This window comes from Aedes aegypti, chromosome 1, assembly GCF_002204515.2.
Source record: "Aedes aegypti strain LVP_AGWG chromosome 1, AaegL5.0 Primary Assembly, whole genome shotgun sequence".
In the NCBI taxonomy this organism is placed as follows: domain Eukaryota; kingdom Metazoa; phylum Arthropoda; class Insecta; order Diptera; family Culicidae; genus Aedes; species Aedes aegypti.
In genome coordinates this window covers 49132935-49153073 of record NC_035107.1, presented here as the reverse complement: position 1 = coordinate 49153073, position 20139 = coordinate 49132935, and the positions used below count along the sequence as shown (strand labels likewise).

At 39.8% G+C, this 20139-nt stretch overlaps 1 protein-coding gene across 1 annotated transcript in view; it reads right to left on the bottom strand.

The window, feature by feature from the left end:
• Window positions 1-19346, bottom strand: part of LOC5569484 — a 35142-nt gene extending 15796 nt beyond the window's left edge. Inside the window, exons 1-5 of the mRNA XM_001658519.2 lie at window positions 19163-19346; window positions 17673-19089; window positions 2522-3428; window positions 1577-1755; window positions 1344-1511 (exon numbers count right to left, since the gene is read on the bottom strand). Coding sequence (XP_001658569.2) covers window positions 1344-1511; window positions 1577-1755; window positions 2522-3428; window positions 17673-18932 — 2514 coding nt within the window. The 5' untranslated portion in view covers window positions 18933-19089; window positions 19163-19346. The remainder of the gene's footprint in view (window positions 1-1343; window positions 1512-1576; window positions 1756-2521; window positions 3429-17672; window positions 19090-19162) is intronic.
• Between the last annotated feature and the right edge of the window lie 793 nt (window positions 19347-20139).

The window sequence follows — 20139 nt, the reverse complement described above, 5'->3', positions numbered from 1 at the left end:
TCTAGCCTGTAGAGCGCCAGGAGGAGCTTTTCATCGGAAGAAGCGAGATTGGTGATGTGTCTGGAGAAGATCCGTATTTAAATTTGAATTGTTCTTGTATAGTATAGGTATTTGGATTGAGTGAACTCAAGGCGGCCGGTATGTTAGATATAGATAGGTACGATATTTTTGACCATAGAAATTGTTCTAGACAGATGATACACTTATGTTCATAAATAAAATAGAACGATTTCAGTTTGTTATTCCAAAATAAAAGTAACTAATATTTTTAGACTAAGAGTGTTTTTCGAAAATATCGTTAGGTTATTCCAACAATACTTCTGTATAACTTATGCGTATAAATGGATGAATTTTCTTCAAATTTTTCTAGAGTCAATGTTTTTTGTTAGATTTAGTATGAACTAATATTTACATACTTTTTATTATATTTTGATTAAATAAAGGAACTTTTTTTAATTTTAAAGTATTATAATGTAACATTTCTAGCACTAATAACAAGAACGAAAGTAATATCATTTTTATTATACATAATCACACCACATTTGTTTCGAGAACAGATTTTTTTGATTGGTGATCCACTTACCCCACCATGGTGGGACAAGTGGATCATTTGGCGCAAATTTTTAAGTCTCTCATACTCAATACATAACAATCAGAAAAATAAAAATAAATAACGATTTGAAGTATAATAGTCCTTCATTTGTTATCCACAGAAACAAGTTTGAATTACATTATTCATGTTAGCTGTACATAACAATGAAGTTAATTATTGATTTTTCTGTATCCACTTACCCCACGGTACCTTATCGCAAATATCCCATTTAGTAAAAAATGCTTTTTTTTATTATGAACTATTTTTGAAACGAAAAGATTTAGAGCAATATACCCTTTGGCAAAAATGTTCGATTTAACAAGAGAAACAAGAATGTAGAAAACAAAAAAAGAAAAGTATCCACGCTATAATTTCAAGATCCATACTAAAATTCCTCTATTATAGAGGTATAGAGGTATAATACCTAATGGAATTTCAAGATTCATACTGGAATCCGAAGATCCACGCTGCAATTCCAGGATCCGCACTGGAATTTGATTGCTTCAATACGAATGCAACATAAATGGTACTGTCCAGTAAATATCAAGAAGAATAACACTGAAATCTCAGGATCCACACTTGAATCTCAAGTAAGATGATTCCGGGAGAAATGGGTCTGAGGTCAATGGTAATGTCTGTGCTTTAAGAGCATGGGCTGGTCGTCGTCCGTGGTGCGGTATCCCACATTCCCTATGTAATATTCTCAGGCATCTGGTTACAGATTGCCACCCTGTAAAACAAAACCACTCACCTGTACCACATGCAGATAGTTCGTCAGGCAGCTCTTGAGACACTCGTAGTGGTTCGCGTTCTCCACCAGCAGCACCAGAATGATCAGCACCGAGTCGTTGAAGTGTGGCAATAGCACCGGATCCCGCGCCAGCCGTTCCGCTTCCCCGGCCGTGCACTGCACCAGCGTCTGAATAGTTTCAATCACGTTAGGATGTTGAAGATGGCAACTTCTAATTAAAAAAAAAAACTCACCTTGGAAAGGAACAGCCGGACCTGCGTTTGGGTGGAACTTTCGTTGATGGCGCCCTGATGCAGGAACTTACCGAACTCCTGTGGAGACTGTCCGGCCGCGTAGTTGATCCACACCCGATGGAAGTAGAACTTGGTGATGGGGGCGAAGCCCTCCGTCAGCTCCCGGAAACGGCGTTTGGCTGAAATTGTAGGGGAGTTTTAATTCACACGGCTGGTAGCAACTGAATGGCTTAAAAAAAGAGACCATAGGAAACCAAACAGGAACCAAAAAGAGACAGAACCGGAACCTTAGAAAATAAAAAGGAACCAGAAGATAGAAAATTTCATTTCGTTTCTCTGTATAAAGTGGAGAAATTGATGGAATAATAACTGGAAAAATAGCTAGAAGAAATCCTGGGTAATACTTAAGAAATTTTGAATTATTTCTTGTTGAAATTACTGAAGGAAGCAGCTTTGGAGTGCTGAAGAGTTTATTGTAGAAAATTCTGGAAAGAAATCTCAAAGCATCTCTTGAGGAATCGCTGGAGGAATACCGAGACAAATTCTTGAAAGAGTTTACGGATAAATGCTTAGAAGTATTGGTGGAGAGATCCCTGAAGGAATTTCTAAAGTATTCTAGAAGAAACCTATGGAGAATTCTTGAAACATTTCCTCGACTAATGTGTGAAGAAATTCTTGAAAAACCTGTGGAAGAGTCGCGTAAGAATCTCTTAAACTATCTCGGGGTCCTCTATAATCTTACACCAGGTTCCATCCACAAAGAGAAAATGAAAAAGAAAACTTTTGGTAAAAACAAGACAAAATCTTCCATCAAAAATAGGGACACTTAAAGGCTTGCATTAAAATAAATACCAGATAGTTTAGAAAGAGTATCTATAAATAGATCCGGTACCAGTCCTCAACTCAAGAATAATATGTATGCAAGAAATTCCAGATAAAACTCACATTCCTCCTTGAGCGCCCGCAGCGTCCGCACCGGCCCCGCTATAATCTTCAGAATCTTCTCGAGCAGCACGACGCGCTCGATGCCCTGCGGATGGGCCAGTTCTAGCTTGGTAACGTCGTAGCGCAGCTTTTCGGATATTTCCGCCAGCTTCAGGGTGACCTGCTTCAAACTGTCCAGTTTGAACACGTTGAGATTCTTGTCCACTACGAGGTGGAGAAGGCCGAGCACCTCGGTCAAGGCCACAAAATTGGACTTGCGGAAAGCTTCGTCGGCCCCTTGCAACAGGTAGCCCTGGAGGAAGTGATTCCGCTCGAAGAGGTCCAGTTCGTAGAGTTTCAAGACGAACACGGAAAGGGAGTTGGATTTGGTGATTTCGAACTGGTCCGAGAGGAGGGAACGGACCTGGGCACTCAGATAGGGCACCGCCAGGGATTTGGTTTTGGCGATGACCTGGGTGATGGCGTAGATGTAGTTGGCGTTGTTGAAGCTGGAGTCGTACAGGGAGCGGGTTAGGCGCTGGTAGAAGAGCGACGGACACTGGAAGATGAGCCGGAAGGGGATGTCCGATTCGTCGGTGGCGCCAAGCTGGAGGGAAGTGGAGTTGAAGCGATTGGTGTATTCGATGATTTCTTCGACTATGGTGGGCGTTCGGTAGCGATCGTATTCGAGGCCATAGGTGGCGATCATGAACTTGATTAGCGAGTTGGCTTCCTCCAGCAGTAGATAGTCGATGGATTTGAGGATCAGTTCGCGCAGTTTTATGGCCTCTTCTGATGGTTCGTCCGATTCCATTTCGTCTTCCTCCAGGGTTCGATTGTCGTATTCGATCAACTTGCGTACGTTGTCACCGGAGATAAGGTCCATGTTCTGTTCGATGAGTTCCAAGCACTCGCTGTTGCCGAATACCTATAAGCAGTGAACGAAAGTAAACCATCGGAAGCTGTAGTGAGTATAGGCTTAACACAAGAAACTTTCAGAAAAGAGGACTAGATTTTATCTTCATAAATTGGATATTAGATTATCGAAATAACTAGTGGCCAACAGTATCTTCAAAATTATCCGGAAGATCAAGGCGGAACAAGCCTTGGGAGTTAATATTGATCTACTCTGAAACAAGAATACCAAAACCATGAATATTGCTATTCCCGGCCACGCTCATCTTTACCGTAACTTGGAATAGGGGAAGGAAATGTTGATGTAGCACTTATTTAATGAGAGACCACCGACTCAGCGACGTTAGGAAAGGTATTAGGGCAGGATTCGCTTGAAAAGCTGGCGATATACCCAGAGCATTTGATGTATAATTGTTTGTAATTTAATCTTTTGAATGACAGCAATCAAGATAATAAAACAATGTGTTGTTTACAGTGTAAACAATATTGTTTTCCTTAAAAACATAAAAACAGAGCTGGTAGTGAAAAGTGGCACCGCAAAAAAGTTATTTAAGTGACCAGATTTGAGAAATAAGTGACTAAAAAGTGACTTCCGATTCTCGAAAAAGTGACTACAAGTTACTTGAAAATCAAAACGTACAGGTTAAACAAATCATTAATAGGAAAGTCAAATCATCAATTGAAATCGTCAAATCACTAGAGAGACGGCTAAGTTAGCTGGGCATTACAAATGTTCATAGGTAGTACGGCGCATATTGTAGCCAAATATGAAATCTATAAATCCTCACTGCCGAAGTGAATCAAAAGAGCCAAAAATAGGATCCGGTTCCCTATCTATGGTAAATGCTTATTAAAACGAGTTTCGAAAGTGAGAACATTTGAACCGCAAAAATTGAACCATTTCGTGTGAAATGTTTCGCATACAAAGTAGAGTGTCCGGAATTTAAAACTGTCCGTAATATGAATCGAAACGGTAAAGAATTTTGTTTTGTAATGTAAATTTCAATAAGAATTTAGCATATTTTGTTAAATAAAAATTTTGTAATTTCAGATTTTTATTCAAACTTAAAAAAATGTTATTTTAAAAACAGCTACAATTGAATTCATTGTAAATTGTGTAGATTCTAAAACTATCCATGAATTCAAGTCGATAAAGTATTAAGATTTAGTTTAAAAAAATTATAAGCATACAGGTGAAATGCGATCAATTACAATATTCACAGAATAAACATTTCTATTTCACTTCATAAAATTCCCTTAAAAAAGCGCGGTCTATATGTTTCACAACTAACGCTGCTATCTAATAAGTCAATGTTTTGTGCACTTAGATCCAGGAGAATTGAATATTTTACCATTAGTCAACATTTCCAATTAAAAAATTATAAAAGGGAGACCAAATGGTTCACTTAAGCCTGCGTGAAATTGAAATTTTTTATGAGTAAGTTCAATGGGCGGTACGTTTGACCGGATCTATTTGGTATAGCCTAAAAAATATAGGCTTAAATGCTTGTTTTTCTGTTAAAGTAGTTGATAGCACTAAGCTTCTCATATCTCAATAAAAAATACTTGAACACTTTCATGATTTAAGCTAAGTATACTGTTTTATTCAAGAAAAGTAAAAACATTTCTTGGCTAAATGGGTCAAAAAATTTCTTACAGAGTCCCATTTAAACTGACATTTCTTCTCAACTGCATACTGGGATCTAAGAAATGTGATTTTTTGACAATTTTTTGGAAGAAATTTTCCACGCATCGAGATAGGCGATTACATATCTTCTTTACTTGACATTGGGGGTTATAGGCGGTCAAATTGTCTTAAACTACGCCATAAAAATCACTTTAAGGTCAAGATGAACCGAAGCCAAACCTCCAATTTTCAAGAGCACAAATCTGGAGAATCTAACGTCCGTTTAAGCTGAAAACCTTATTGATTGGTCCCTAGCTGGTGGTGACCAATCGACTAAGTTTTCAGCTCAAACGGGTGTTTGACTCTCCAGATTTGTGCTCTTGAATTTCATCCTCACCTTAACACTATGGATATTCTTGTCAAATTAAACTCAGTGACCCTCGAAAAACCTTCTGCCAAGTACATAAAAATTGCCAAGAAGTACCACATTTCTTTGAAAAAAGCATGCATGATATTATGTTTTAATCAATGAATATCTGTTTTTTTAACGAGTTTCGAAAGAGGCTCATTTAAAATTTATTCCTAGAAACAATTGATAAAATATATTCATATATAAGAAAAATGGATGTACACTTTAGCCAAGGACATTTTGAAAGGTTTGGTTTGCAAATAAAGTCTGTCCTTAGAAGTATGATAAATCTTTATTCTCAAACAGAACAATCAATAGTTATTCTTTGTTTTGCGATTTATTGATTTTCAGCTATATTACAGATATTGTTAAGTTTTTAGGAGCCAATGTGCTTCATAATTGGATGGATTGATTACGAATTTCGAAAACAAAGAAAATCATTGGAATACATATTTTAAAACGTAGTATTGGAAAATAGAAGATAAATTCCTACTAACACTTCAGTCGTCGCGCTATTGTATTTTGTACAACACTGGTGAAAAAACCTCGCTTTACGATCACAATAGCAACGTGGTGGTTCGGACGATGACCAACCACGCGACGACTGGAAGGTTAAATTAAATTGCACAAGATATTCAAAAAATAGTAAACATCGAAACACTTAGTTTTACAACAATGAGCTTACACCATACTAATAATAACTTAGATACTAATACAAACTACATGGAACTCAATGGAAGATTAACTTTTTTCACAAGAAAACTATGGAGCAATAATTTGATACTGAAATTACGTTGTACTTGTGATGACCTGCCTTAAAAATTAGTCTGAATTAAAAAATAACTCAATTTTATTCAATTTTATTATTTATTAAATTTTTGCTCAAAATAGTTGAAAAAGTGACTTTTTGACGAAAAAGGTGACTTTAGTTGAAATGGTTTCAAAAAGAGAGTTTAAAGTGACTGGCTTCAAAAAAGTGACCGTCACTAAAAAGTGACTCGCTACCAGCCCTGTAAAAAAATAATAAATAAGACATATAATCGCGCGTCCGACGGTAATGATATTCTGCTCGGTAGCAGAATAGATCCCTCCATGGTCATCAAATTCATATAAAAAACAAACATTTTGTTAAATTCGCATAAACCGAACGGCAGCTTGGGAGCAGCATACCATCTTCAATGTACAATTTTGAGAACTCCTAACATTATAAAGTCTATAACGGCGCCGGCCACGTCCTTACGGTCATTGGGGAACGGAAGGAATGTTAGTATGCCATCCATTGATACTAGAGACCGAGATCACCTCTGCATCTCCATGGTTTACACATGAAGGAGTTTTGTTTTATTAGTCGGAGGAATCAAAAGCTACATGATCAGGATTCACTTTGGTAAAGCAATACGATTCCTTTTAGTTGAATTTAAAAAAGTGCATCGAAATGATTAATGTCAAACTATTCAAAGGTCATTTTAAGTAATTCCGGTATATCATCTATATCATAGATTCCCAAACTGTGGGTCACGACCCTCAGGGGGTCGTGAGCTCATCTCTGGTTGGTCGCGAGAGAATTTTGGTGTTCATTGATTATCCTCATTATTCGGTATCTTTTAGATTTGTGCCAATTGGATTGAAACTATGATTCATTCGTTTGTAAAAATCAGGCATTGGGTCATTTGATACTGTTTGCTGATCAAAGTTTTTGAATTGATAATTTTACTCGCTGGAACATCTGAATTTCGAGTATCAAACTCGTAAAGAACGAGAAGTCAAACTAATAACGATAAATAGTCACAATACTCTTAATTTCGAATTTTCGAACATATCATTAAGAGAAAAGGACTGTCAACAATAGAAGAAAACATCAACATTTCATGTTCGACAAGTTCTGTAAAAATTTACTGAATTATCTCGAAACACAGCTAAGTTTTTTTCTTGAAAATTTTAAAGAATAATTAAATTAACTATCACAAAAGTTAAAATTTAAGCGGATTTTAACAGGTTTGTCTGTTTTGTAGTATGTGTTCATATTTTCACGCAGCAAAATCTATTAATATAAAACTGAGAACTAACGAAAAATAACAAGAGTTATAGAGTTACGTTCTGAACAAAGTTGATTGTATCTAAAAATAACCGTTTATGCTTCCTTAAACTAAGAAAGCTGAAAATGCTGAAACGAGTTTTGTAATGATTATACACAAGCAGGAATTTTGTAGCATTTTGTAGCAACATGATATTAATTATGATAATTTTTCTTCAAAATAATTTTATTCTTTTCTACAAAAATACCAACTTGATGATGAAAAATGATGTCATCTTATGAAATTGATGACTTTTTTGTTGAAAACAGCATAAACTCTGTAATTTTGAGGTTTTTAGGACATTTTTTTATTCACATTTTTCCTGGTGGGTCGCGAAAAACATGTCTAATCGCTAGGTGGGTCGTATACTCGAAAAGTTTGGGAACCTATGATCTATATAAATAAAAATGGAATGCTCGAAGACTAATTCAATCAGACTCAAGTCAGAAAAGTTAACAAACTTACTCTATCAATCCTACGTGTTTCGCAGACGAAATTCTACACGTTCCGCTCCAAACCAACTCGATTTTTCACTTCTAGAACGTTTAATTTCCGAATTTTCAAAACGACAAAAGTAAGATTCTCCACTTTTGCAACCTAACCGTTACTTTCGTCGCTCCGTTGTATGGGAAACAAAGTAACTTAATCACGAATCAAAACAAAACACTACTTGAGTCGATTTTACACTGGTACAAAAACGTAAGTAACTGATTGAAACGGCTTATCATTTTGTCATACAATTTTTGTGGGAAGTGATAGGAACTACCTTGAGTTTTAACGCGAGCTGATTGCATGCAAAATTTAAGCGATGTACACGGTAAAAAATGTCAAAAAGGGGATTCATTTTAAAACAGTGTTAGAAGAAAGGTTGTGATTCTTCTTAATTAACTTTCTCAAAATCGTATGAAAGTTACTTACTTCGATTTGAAAAAGTAATCGAGAATGGTGTTTGTATGTCACGAAATGGCTTTGGAACGGCTCAACGTATTTTCACAATTCTTTCACTATTGCATTCGTCCATGGTTCCGACGTGTTCGTGAGTAGAACAAGTTTAGGAAAATATTCGGAATAGTCGTAGAAGCGAGATAAATCTAATATGCTATTTTGTATGGAAGATTGCATGGCATTTTACAACAGCCTACTTGATGGCAAGACGAAGTCGGGATCACTAGTTTTTTATAAAACAAGAACAAATAAGCCGACACTTATAGTGACGAACCATCCATCGCTATAAATACATATAATATTTCCACGATACAAATTTGTGTTATCACAAGCATGAAACGGAGCTCACCAATTGGTAATCCATCCTCGACTGGGATAAAAAATAACTCCTACGATGCGCGAAGAAAAAAAAAATCAGACTTGGGCCTTCGCAAAGCAAAATGTGTAACCGAAAAAAAACTTCCACTCCGACGACAAAACAAACGGACCCGCTTACTTGGGTTTTACCGAGCGCATCAGTGGTCAAGAGGTAAAGTGATAAACTATTGGTGATCTAACGTTAAGTTTAAATGCGTAGATGGCGCTCTTCTAGAATAGGGATTAATGCACCTTAATCAAAATTTCTGGTAAAAGCTTTGGAAGAAAAATCACCACAATCATTTATCTGACAAGATTTTTGCAATTTAACGCACAGGAAACCGTAAATATTCATTTCAATTTGAAAAACTTTCGCAACCTAACCTCACTTTTGAGCTTTAACAGAACACTTATGAGGGTTTAACAGAATTTTGAGTTGTTTACAGCACTGATCTTGACTTTCTTGTATGAAAATTTCAGATATGCCAATTTTGTTTGTTTTGAAATTGTTCGATACGACTTATCGTACGGGGGACGGGCCTGGTAGACTGGTTAGAACACACGCCTCTCACGACTTCCTTCAGAAGGGAAGTAAAGCAGTTGGTCTCGAGATGAACTGGCTCACGGCGAAAAATCTCGGTAATAAAGATAGAAAAAAAACTTATCGTGACATGACTTTCATGCAACGAAAATATTCATGCGATACAGAAAACTAAGGTCACGCACGATTGTGACTTTTTTGAACAGCTATAAATGTATAGCACCCGTTCGATTTCCAAAAATATATATTGCCCAAACCGAATCGTTCTAAAATTAAATGGGTATTCTTATTCAAACTTTTACTGTCGTATTAATGATCACGAATTGAATTTGCCTATTTTGAACCTAATAAGGTTAAAAAAGAGCAACAAAAACTTTGAGTTCAGCAGGATGGCTGACCGACCAACCCCCGTTTTGGGGGTCAAAATAATTTCCCTGATTGTGGATGAAATTCCATAGAATTCCAGATTATTTCGTAAGTGACTGAAATTCGTTGATAATTCTAGGTTTTCCATTTAGTGGACACTCTAAATGCAAAGATGGTAGCGACTAAGTGCCTTTTTTAGAAAAGGAACATTTGAGACCTTATGCATGAATAAAATAGAACAAACAGGAACTAAAAAGAGGCCGTACGGGAACCAGTATACAATACAGGGGCCAAGAAAACAAAAATAATCCAAACAGGATTTGGGAGATTAAAGGTTTCATAGGAATTTTTCAGAAAAATATTATTACTAATGGCCGCTTTTGCGGTTAAAGCCTCTTTAAACCAACCAAAGAACGAACGTTGGTAATCGACGGAGTAACACGTAAAAACGGACAAAGCCAACGACGAACGAAAACCGACGAAATTATAACGAAAAACTGAACAATTCTCGGAATAAAGCAAGTTTGGAAAAATGGCGTGCATTTCGTTTCGTATATTTCTACTTATGAAAAATGACATGTGGTTGATCATAGCGGAAGGCGACGTTTTTCTCTCGGCTCGATTCTCTTGATTGATTTCTCTCCGTTCGTTGTTTTCTTGCACATAGTGTTTCGGGTTTGGCCAATAAGGACAAGGGATCATATAAAGAATCAGCAACAAACACCCCGCCTTGAGGCGGATGCCTCAATTACTCGGCAACACCACCACCTTGTGAATAGGTCGTTGATATGTAGTTTGGCCTCTCTGTGGAGTCATGTTACGCACCACTCCGCTTCGATCTGGATGAACAGCAGTAACGCGAGCAAGTTCCCAATATGCTGGCGGAGTACAATCGTTTTTTACCAGCACCAAGTCAGCCACATTTTCTACAGATGCTTGCCACTTATTCCTGGATTGCAGTGACGACACGTACTCAGTCTTGAAACGGTCCCACAGACCCTCAACTACTTTTCTTATACGTTGATATTTATCGAGGCGGTTCTCCGGGAGCAATGCCACGCCAGGTTCAGGAACAAGGTTCAGTGGTTGTCCAATGACGAAATGACCAGGCAGGAGCTAGCGCTTCGCATGAATCAGTAGATGAGGACAAAGTACAGAGTGGGCGTGAGTTCAAGCACGCTTCTATTTGTGCTAATATAGTGCTCATATCTTCGAAGGTTATCATTTGCTTGCCAAGGACGATTCGAAGATGCTTTTTTCATACTCCTCACAGCACTCTCCCATATTCCGCCTATATGGGGAGCAGACGGTGTTATGAAGGTCCACTTTACTCCGAGACCACTCAAATAACGATTAGTTTCGGAATTAAAGTTGACAGACTGCAGAAGATCTTTCAGTTGGTGGTCAGCACTAACAAAATTTGTTCCATTGTCGGACCATATTTGGCTGGGCAATCCACGACGACTGCAAAATCGCTGCAATGCAGAAATGAAAGCACCTTAGGACAAGTCCGTAACTGTTTCCAAATGAATAGTCTTTGTGCCAAGACAAACAAATACTGCAATATACCCTTTGATTGTCTTGGTAGTTCGCAGAGCACTAGCCTTCAAAACAATAGGACCGGCGTAGTCGACACCTACGTTTTCGAAGGCACGCCTTCCTACGATCCTTACAGTCGGCAAACTTCCCATTAGCTGCTTTGCGGTTTTAGCTTTCCATCAAAGACATCGGATGCAGTTATTGATGATATTGCGGACGATTGTTTGAAACCCAAGGATCCAATATTTTTGACCTGGGAGGGAGGCACCGATACTACACACGAAATAAAAGACAACGTTATTTTGAACTGCAAGATAACTCCAGCTTGTCAACAACAATCAAGGCAGGCTTCGAGAAAATCGGTAGTTTCCTTTTGTTGTGCACCTTCGATATTTCATGACAAACATGGAAAAAGGGCCACAGTTTTCTATGCACTAAATATTCATTTTCATTGGAAAAAGTAGAACGATGCGTTTTTCAATGCATTATGTTCAATCAGATTAAATGGTGCTCACGTGACATAACTTGCGTTATGTGCATGAATTAATTTTCATTCGATTTTTATCACTTTTGAAGAAATACGAAAATGTGTTTTAATCAGTTACGCGTTTTTTCATGTTAGTCCAATGTTTGAGATCTGGGCTCACAGTGACAGTTCGTGACAGCGGAATCTCGGCTCACTATGACGTACAGAAATTTTGTATTGGTTTCTCCCTCCCAGGCCACTACCAGTGTCGGTCCGGCATGTAGGTTTTCAAGGTGCAGATTGGTGATTAGGAGCACCGTGTAACGATGAAACTTAGGCAAGTTTATGGGATGTTTCATCTCGAATTCGCCACCAGTGCTGGAAAAGTTCGCATCACGAAGCAGCTCCCGAGTGTATACCAACGCATAACAAACATCACAAACTCGGGAACTGGCTAGGTGTGAGTAAGTCCGCACCCGTCTGCTCGGGAGAACATGTCAAAAGAAGTAGCAACAAGCTCGGGAGCGTTTACTCGCGAGTAACCGAGCAAGGTGTGATTTATTATGGTTTTGACAGAAAAATTTAATGTACAACCATCATATCGACAGTAAACTACTAGTTTGTAGTCAAAAGCCCTTGAAAACCACAAATCTCGGAGGGAAAGCAGCTTTTTTTCCCAAAAGCACAATATGACTCTGAACAGTTCCGAACACGTTCGCGAATCACTTTTAGCTTCAGTTACTCGGGAGTCGACAGATGCGAGTAAACCAGCACTCTGACGCTCGGGAGCGTTTGGTTTTGTTTTTGTTCCAGTTCAGAAGAAGTGTTCGCCACTTTCCATCACTGTCGCCACCAACATGTTGACCACCACGTCGGCTCGCTAACAAATTGGATTTAAATCTGTTGATGTACGCCATCACTCTTTGAGCACGATTGAGTGACGAAAAACGTTCTCCACTTCGTATGAAGAAAACGACCCAGGACTTGCAACTATCAAACATTGCGATGAGTACCGTCAAACGGGGTGACTTGCAACACTTTTCAACTTCAATCAACCAAAACCATGATCTAAACGTCATCGAAAAATTTAAATTCCTCGTAGAACTTTGAATGGTCGGTCCGCCCACAGAATGGGATGACAGAAGATTGAATCGAATTATTTTGTCATATCAAAAGTGATCAAAAAGATGAAATTTTTTAAATGTCCTTGTGCGGGGGACTTGCAACACTCAATGCTTATTTAGTTTTTGCCAACAAAATGTTGATATTTTTTATTAGTCACACTTTTTAGCTATTATTATTCATGTATTTAAAGCATTCGAACCAGTACAAGACCATTTTGAATACCTTTTTGTAAGAAAATAATTGAGCTATTTTTGTATGGGAAAAAGAAGCGTTAAATTATCAAGGTCCAATATCTTAACTGAACAATATTTTTGACGAGTATTTGTAGTTGATTGATGAATTATTACTTTTTTAATTATAAAGAAGACTTAACAAAAAGTTTTTAACTTTTGTAAAACTCTAAACTGCTTAGAAATAAAGTGTTGCAAGTCACCCTGCATAGGTACATTTATATAAAAATTATTTTTAATCAAAAGTTACTGCTACAATTTCGTAAAATAAAATTTGTCATATTATCACTTATTAGTTATAGAAACACCATGTAGATTATTACTTTTGTAAATTAAATCTATCTCATGTTTTCAGTTCACGATTTTGAACCTCCATTAAATATCAGTTTTCAAGACATTTAAAAGAATTATGTTTAATGTATAAACATATTTATAATAACAGCTTTAATCGTGGCCGTTACTTGAATTGTGATTCACCCGTATTGAAGCACCGATTTTAAACAAATTTTCTTTTGAAATTTGGGTTTTATAGTGAAATTTAGTTGTAAATTACAATGTGTTGCAATTCACCCCGCCGTTGCAAGTCACCCCGTTTGACGGTACTCGTGATCCGTGAGCGACGGGTCTGGAACCATTACTGCGGGATGACGATTCCATGTTTCGTCGGACTGATACAACCACGATGGACCTTTCCACCACAAGCTAAAGTTCACAAGATCTGCTGGATACAAACCTCTTGACGCGGGTTATCAGCCGACGCAACGTGGTTCCAGGAGCTACGTGGAAGAAATTCCAAAATCATTGATGTGCGATTGGCGATGTACGTTTTCCACTTTCTTGGATGCGACGATAGCCACCCCAAAACGATCTCCGGAGCCGTCAACGCGTAGCACGTAACGTCCAAATAGAGACTGCATAAGTTGCTTCATAAGGTCGGTAAGCAGTACCGCAGCGTTGAGCTCCAAGCGTGGAAGAGATAATTGATGGATTTTTGCCACTTTCGTTTTACTTGCTACCAGAAAGACGAAAATCTTACCGTTTTGGTCGGTTGACCGAGCGTATACCACTGCCGCGTATGCAGCCTCCGAAGCATCGGCAAATCCAAACAGCTGCACTTTGCCTCCATGGTGGGGAATCTATCTGGGAATACGAATCTTCTCGATTGCTTGCAAGTCGTTCTTGATGTTGTTCCACTCGTCATCTATTGCCGCCGGTAATGGATCATCCCACAAAAAATCCTGCAACCACAGCGATTGAAAAAGGATCTCAATACGAACGATGACCGGAGCGACCCAGCCCAAAGGATCAAATAGTCGAGCTGAGTCTGATAACATTTGACGTTTCGTATTTTACTTGTTGAAATCCATCTTTAACTGGTATCCGAAATTGTCAGTGGCAGGATACAACTGTATTCCCAATGCCTTCACCGAGTCAACATCTGGCGCCAAATGAAGTGGGACTGCAGCGTCGGTCTCAGTACTTTCATAGAATAAGCGAGGGTCGTTTGATGACCATTTCCGTAGGGTGAACCCGGCCGTCGATGTTACCTGGATGATGTCATTCCTTAGTATCATCATCATTCTTCGAGTGTGTTGGCACCGGAGAGTAGGTCATCCACATAAAAGTTCTTCGAAACATGCTCTGCTGCTTCCGGGTACTGCGATTGGCAATCTCGTGCTGCTTGTCGGAGTGATTCAATTACCTAGTACGGAGCACATGAGCTGCCATACGTGACGGTTAATAGCCTACAATGCTTGAAAGGTTTTCCGGGCTCAGGAGACCAAATAATGCGTTGTTAATTGGTATCTTCCTTGCGCACCTTGACCTGTCGATACGTTTTCTCGACATCAGCTGTAAAAGCGACGACGTATGTCCTGAAACGGGTGAAAACCACCGGTACATCTTCGGTGACTTTTGGTCCAACTAACAAACGATCATTCAACGATACGCCGGTTGCTGTTTCACAGGAGCCGTCGAAAACAACTCGCAGTTTGGTTGTCAAACTTTCGCTTCGAAGGACTGCGTGATGCGGAAAATAATATCGTTGATCCGATGGCATCTCGATCTCTGCATCAGGAATTCGTTCCATGTGGCCCAGCTGCAAATACTCTGCCATAAAATCACAGTACAGCTTTTTGAAAACAGGATCGCTTGCAAATTTTCGGTGCATTGACTTAAGTCGATGAATGACTGCTGGAAGTGACTCCCCTAGCGGTGCTGTAGTTTCATCGAATGGGAGACTTACGATGAATCGGCCAGATTCGTCACGTTGATAGGTGGCTCGGAATACTTCGACAGCTTTTTGTTCCTCCGGTGTTATCGGCTTCACCTCCTCGACTTCCCAAAACTGTCGTAGCGTTTTATCAACGTTGAATTCGGCGCACATAGTGACAATAGCAGTGTTACATGTTAGATCAGTTGTAGCCCCGACTTGCCACTGGAAGCCCCATCTCATCTTTCACTTTTCCATCTTGAACTACGGACAAAAAAACATCCATTCCTAGAATCACGTTAATCTTTCTTGGTTTCTCGAAATGGGGATCGGCTAGTCGCAACGACTCAAGGCATTTCAAACGGCTAGTATCGATTTGTCGGCTTGGTAGATTCGTTGCAAGCTTGCTCAGCACGAATGCCTTTGTTCGGCATATCGGATTGTCGTCGAAGCTAGAAGAGATTTCCAAATTCACCATTCCTCTGATGGTCTCCGTTGCACCGCTGCCAACACCTGACACTATCAGCTTCGCATTTTCTCTTTCCAAACCAAGGACAGTGACACAATGCTCTGAGATTAGGGACGATTGAGAACCGCTGTCTATCATGGCTCGCACTTCACGAAACTGCTTGTCTTTCCCTCTCACATGAACAACTGCAGTTGGCAACGTAGCTATGAAGACCGAAGTAGTTGCTTTCACATTTGCCGAACAAGAAACGAGTTCAGTGTTGTCTTCAGTTTCGCTGGTTGTAGTCGCGGGAACCACCTTATCTTCAATCGTTGAGACGTTGTTGTTCACTTGCGCTTTGTCAGACTGACACAGCAGAGTATGGTGTCGTTGCTGGCAATCAGATGTGCGGCATACAGATTTTGACGGACACAATTTTGCGCGGTTTGAACGCAAACAGTTGTAGCAAAGTCGCATTTGTAGTGCCATGTCTCGTCGTTCCTTCTCTGTAGCCTCCTTGGAAGTGGCGCACTGGTAAATTACATGATCTCCTGATGAACATATTGGACACGACTGCTGAGTGACGCCAAAATTGCTGACTTCTCTCTTTACTGCTGGATTTTTCCGTTCTTCTTTGAAGATTTCTTTCTTGACGTAATCTGATTGCTTGCCGCTAAAAGCTGCACAGGTTTCGAAGGTGTCACATTTTCGCTTGAGGAATTGGAGCAGTTCTTCGAAAGTAGGGTTGTCGATGTGCGCTGCCTATTGCGATCTTACGTTGTCATCCAGTTTTTTCACAACGATATGGATGAGCCAAGGGTCTCTGGTCTCGTACGCAGCTCCCATGGCTTTCAGCTGACGAATCACCTCGGCGGAGGTCGATACAAGCTTCCGTAGATTCAAAAGATTCGCTGTCTTGATTACTGGCTGGTCACAAAACTTCTGGACAAGCGCCGAAACGGCAAATTTCGGCTTGTCATACTGTTCGACCAGAGTATCCCATACCTTTTTATAGTTCACATCGGTAATTGTGTAACTACTAACGAGGCTTTTTGCTTCTCTCTCCAAGTGAGACATAAGAAGCTGCAGTTTGAGCGCATTCGTAAGGTTTTTCTTATCCACACTGCTGACAAAGATGTCCTTGAACGATGCCTACTGTTTCCTGTCGCCCTTGAACGTCGGAAGATTGAATGATGGTACAGCTTCATGAGCTCAAGCAAATTGTAAAATATTGCACAATCAAGAAAAGCTACATCAAATAATCAAATGAATCCCTAAATCATGCAGTATTTTCTGGGGGTATTCCTTGATAAAACATCGAACATAATCCCTGAAGAAATTTATGTAGAAATAGTCAGAATAAATGCTGTAATATTCGCTGATATGAAACTTCGAATAACATATGAAGATTCCATAAAAAAAAATACTGGAAAAAGTATACTTGGGAAAACTTTAGAAGTAATCGTGGATGAAACGTTGGTGAATTTTTTAGAGGAATTTCTGGAGGAACTTAATGATGAATCACTGGAAGAATTTATTGGAAAGTTCCTGGAAGATTTCTTAATAGATTTCCAGGTATTATCCGTGTAAGAATTTTGGAGCAATTCACGAAATAACTCGTAGATAATCGACGTAGAAACTCCTTGACGAAAACATGAAGGAGTTCCTGAAAAAAAATCAGTTTCTTCCAAAATTCTCAAATAAACCCTTGACGGTTTTCTTGGAAGAACTCCTGTAGAGAGTAACTACTGAACAAATCTGTGGAATAATATATGAAGAAAATCCTGGAATCACATTTTGGAGAATCATCAGTTTAATAAATATTGATTAAAAAGAGACCTATCATTAGAACTAGAATTTTTAGAGACTTGCATTAAAAAGAGACCAAGCCTCTAAAAAGAGACTTCACTGGCTTACCTGAGCTCCCCGGCGGAGGAATTCGTTGAAGAACAGTTTCCGTTCGAACACTTCCCGGCAGGTTTCCAGCTTCTCCATCAGCTCCCGCATCGGCAGTTCCATGGCTTTTTCGGCTTGCGATTTCGGTCGCAGCGAGATGGCCGGCAGCTGCTTCAGGACGTTGTGCTGCAGGATTTTGTTGTCTTTGAGCAGTTCGCACAGCTTGAAAGCGGACTCGCCGATAAACTGCTGCAGGGAAACCTTCTCCCCATTGTCTCCGACGCTTATTTCGATCTCCACCCAGTACATAAAGCCATCGATGGTAACTTCCATCACGCAGGTTTGCAGCGTATTCAGGAGACAGTTGTTAATCTTCATCAGATAGCTATCTGTTCCGTGGGAGTACTGCTCCGGAATCTCCTTCTTCGGGACGTGTTCCTCGCCCATGATTTGGTAGATTCCCATCTTTTCGTCCACTTTGAACAAACTCTTGTTCAGATAAAGATCTAAGCAGTACAGAACAATTCCAAACATGTGCCTTAGAGCAAATCCGTGATAACGGTGCATACTCAGCTTGGACCATCGCTCGAATTTGCTCATGTCCGGAGTGTTGAAATACCGGAGCAATTCCATCAGGAAGTCGAACAATTTGGCCAGCGTTCGCTGCTGCTCCACAAACCGATTTCGATCGATCTTCTTCCAATCGTTATCCGTCCGGCAGATGCTGAAATAGATCGCCTTGACCATCGCTTCCACCCGATTCAGAATCTCGTATGGCTTCGAGAACTTCAAACTGGTCACGGCCTGGTCCACAAATTGCATCATGAACCATTGCGGAGTGTAGGACAAAACCTCGTAGAAGAACTCATCCAGACTCGCCCCCCAAATGCAATTGATCAGCAGACACTTGGTCAGCTGCGGGATCGTGTTCAATAAATGGCAAAGCTTCGTATCCTTGGCCAAATCGTACTTGAAGCTCACATCCGTATTCAGCACCATAAAAAGCGTAATCTTCCTCAGCTGCTCCCTGCACTCCCGGATCGGCTTATTGTCCTCATTCAGATACCGGCGAATCCTCAAATACTTCACCAACCGGGCCACAATCTCTATTATGTACGGCTCATTCCCCCCATGGAACACAATCTTATCAAAATTCCTCACAAACTGATTCGTGTGATTGAAAATCATCTGCAGCTTGGCAAAGTCCTCGCAAAACTCCATCTCGTCGTCGTTTTCGGTGAAGTTTTTGATTTCCTGCAGCAGATCGGACCACTCTTTCATTATCCCAACGCGATCTCGAGTCTCCGGAGGCGCCCTGAACCGCTCAATTCAACATCCGGCGCCCCACAACTTCCAAGTCAACCTCTCTCCGAAGAAAGCGACGAGGGCAGAGCACCACTCTCGTTTTTGTTGATGCACGCTGCTTTCCTTTGTTTACCTACAACAAATCGGCAGCGCCGCAAAAGAAAGTCTTCAAATCACGCAATTTTCCGGAAATTTACCAAACTTACCAAGATGAAGGGGTACGGATGGAACCGTAGACTATTTTTCGCTCGAAATGGAAACCGCAAAGCCGAAAAATTCCGAAGAAAACAAGAAGCGTCGCACTTTTTGCGCCCAGTCGAGCCGAACCACAGGAACACTTTTTTTTGGGAAACGAGTGCGCAGAGCGTGAGAGAGGCGGGACGCGGATCAAAAACGTTTTGACAGCGCGGTTTGACGTTTCGGTACTGGAAAAGCAGTGACGGCAGATGAAAGTGGGGGCACATGATTTGGTTTATCGAGAGCAATTATCGATAAGGGCGGAACTTTATACCATCACCAATGCGAATAATTTTTCGGGCCGCTTGGACACATAGGATAGAAGTAGTGGATGAACAAGGATGAATCTGTCATTCAAATACTTGTCAAATTTCATACAAAATCTACTTTTTCTCAGCGATAAGTTCATCCCTCATTCATGCTAGGTGAACCACTTCCCCTAGCCTATTCACAAATTTTCATAAGCGTAATCCGCAGCTGGAAAGTATTGTCGCGCAGCCACGAAACCGGATCGCGCCAGTGAGACTCGCGATGCGCCTCAAGTCGCCGCTTTTTGAAATCAGTTTTTAAGTGTGGCGCTGCATTCTTATGATGTTTGAAGTTCATTCACAAATTTCATAACGCTAAAAATGTCCATTTCAATACAGAGTCAGAATTAGGGCGAATGTGAAGACTAATACATTCTCAGTAAAATCGGTTTGAAGTTTAGCGGATGTAATTTTAATTCTATATTATGTTTCCGATCGATTTAATTGCATGATGCATTTTTATAGGATCCATTACAATATTACTTTTGTAGCAAAACATTTAATTTATTTACATATTATTAATAACACGTTAAAATAAATAAAAACTTTAATGCGCCATTCATCAAAATTTAGAGCTGTTGCGCCCCTCGGTTTTTCGTCTTCTTCAGTGTGACAACAGCGATTGCGCCTTTTGACCT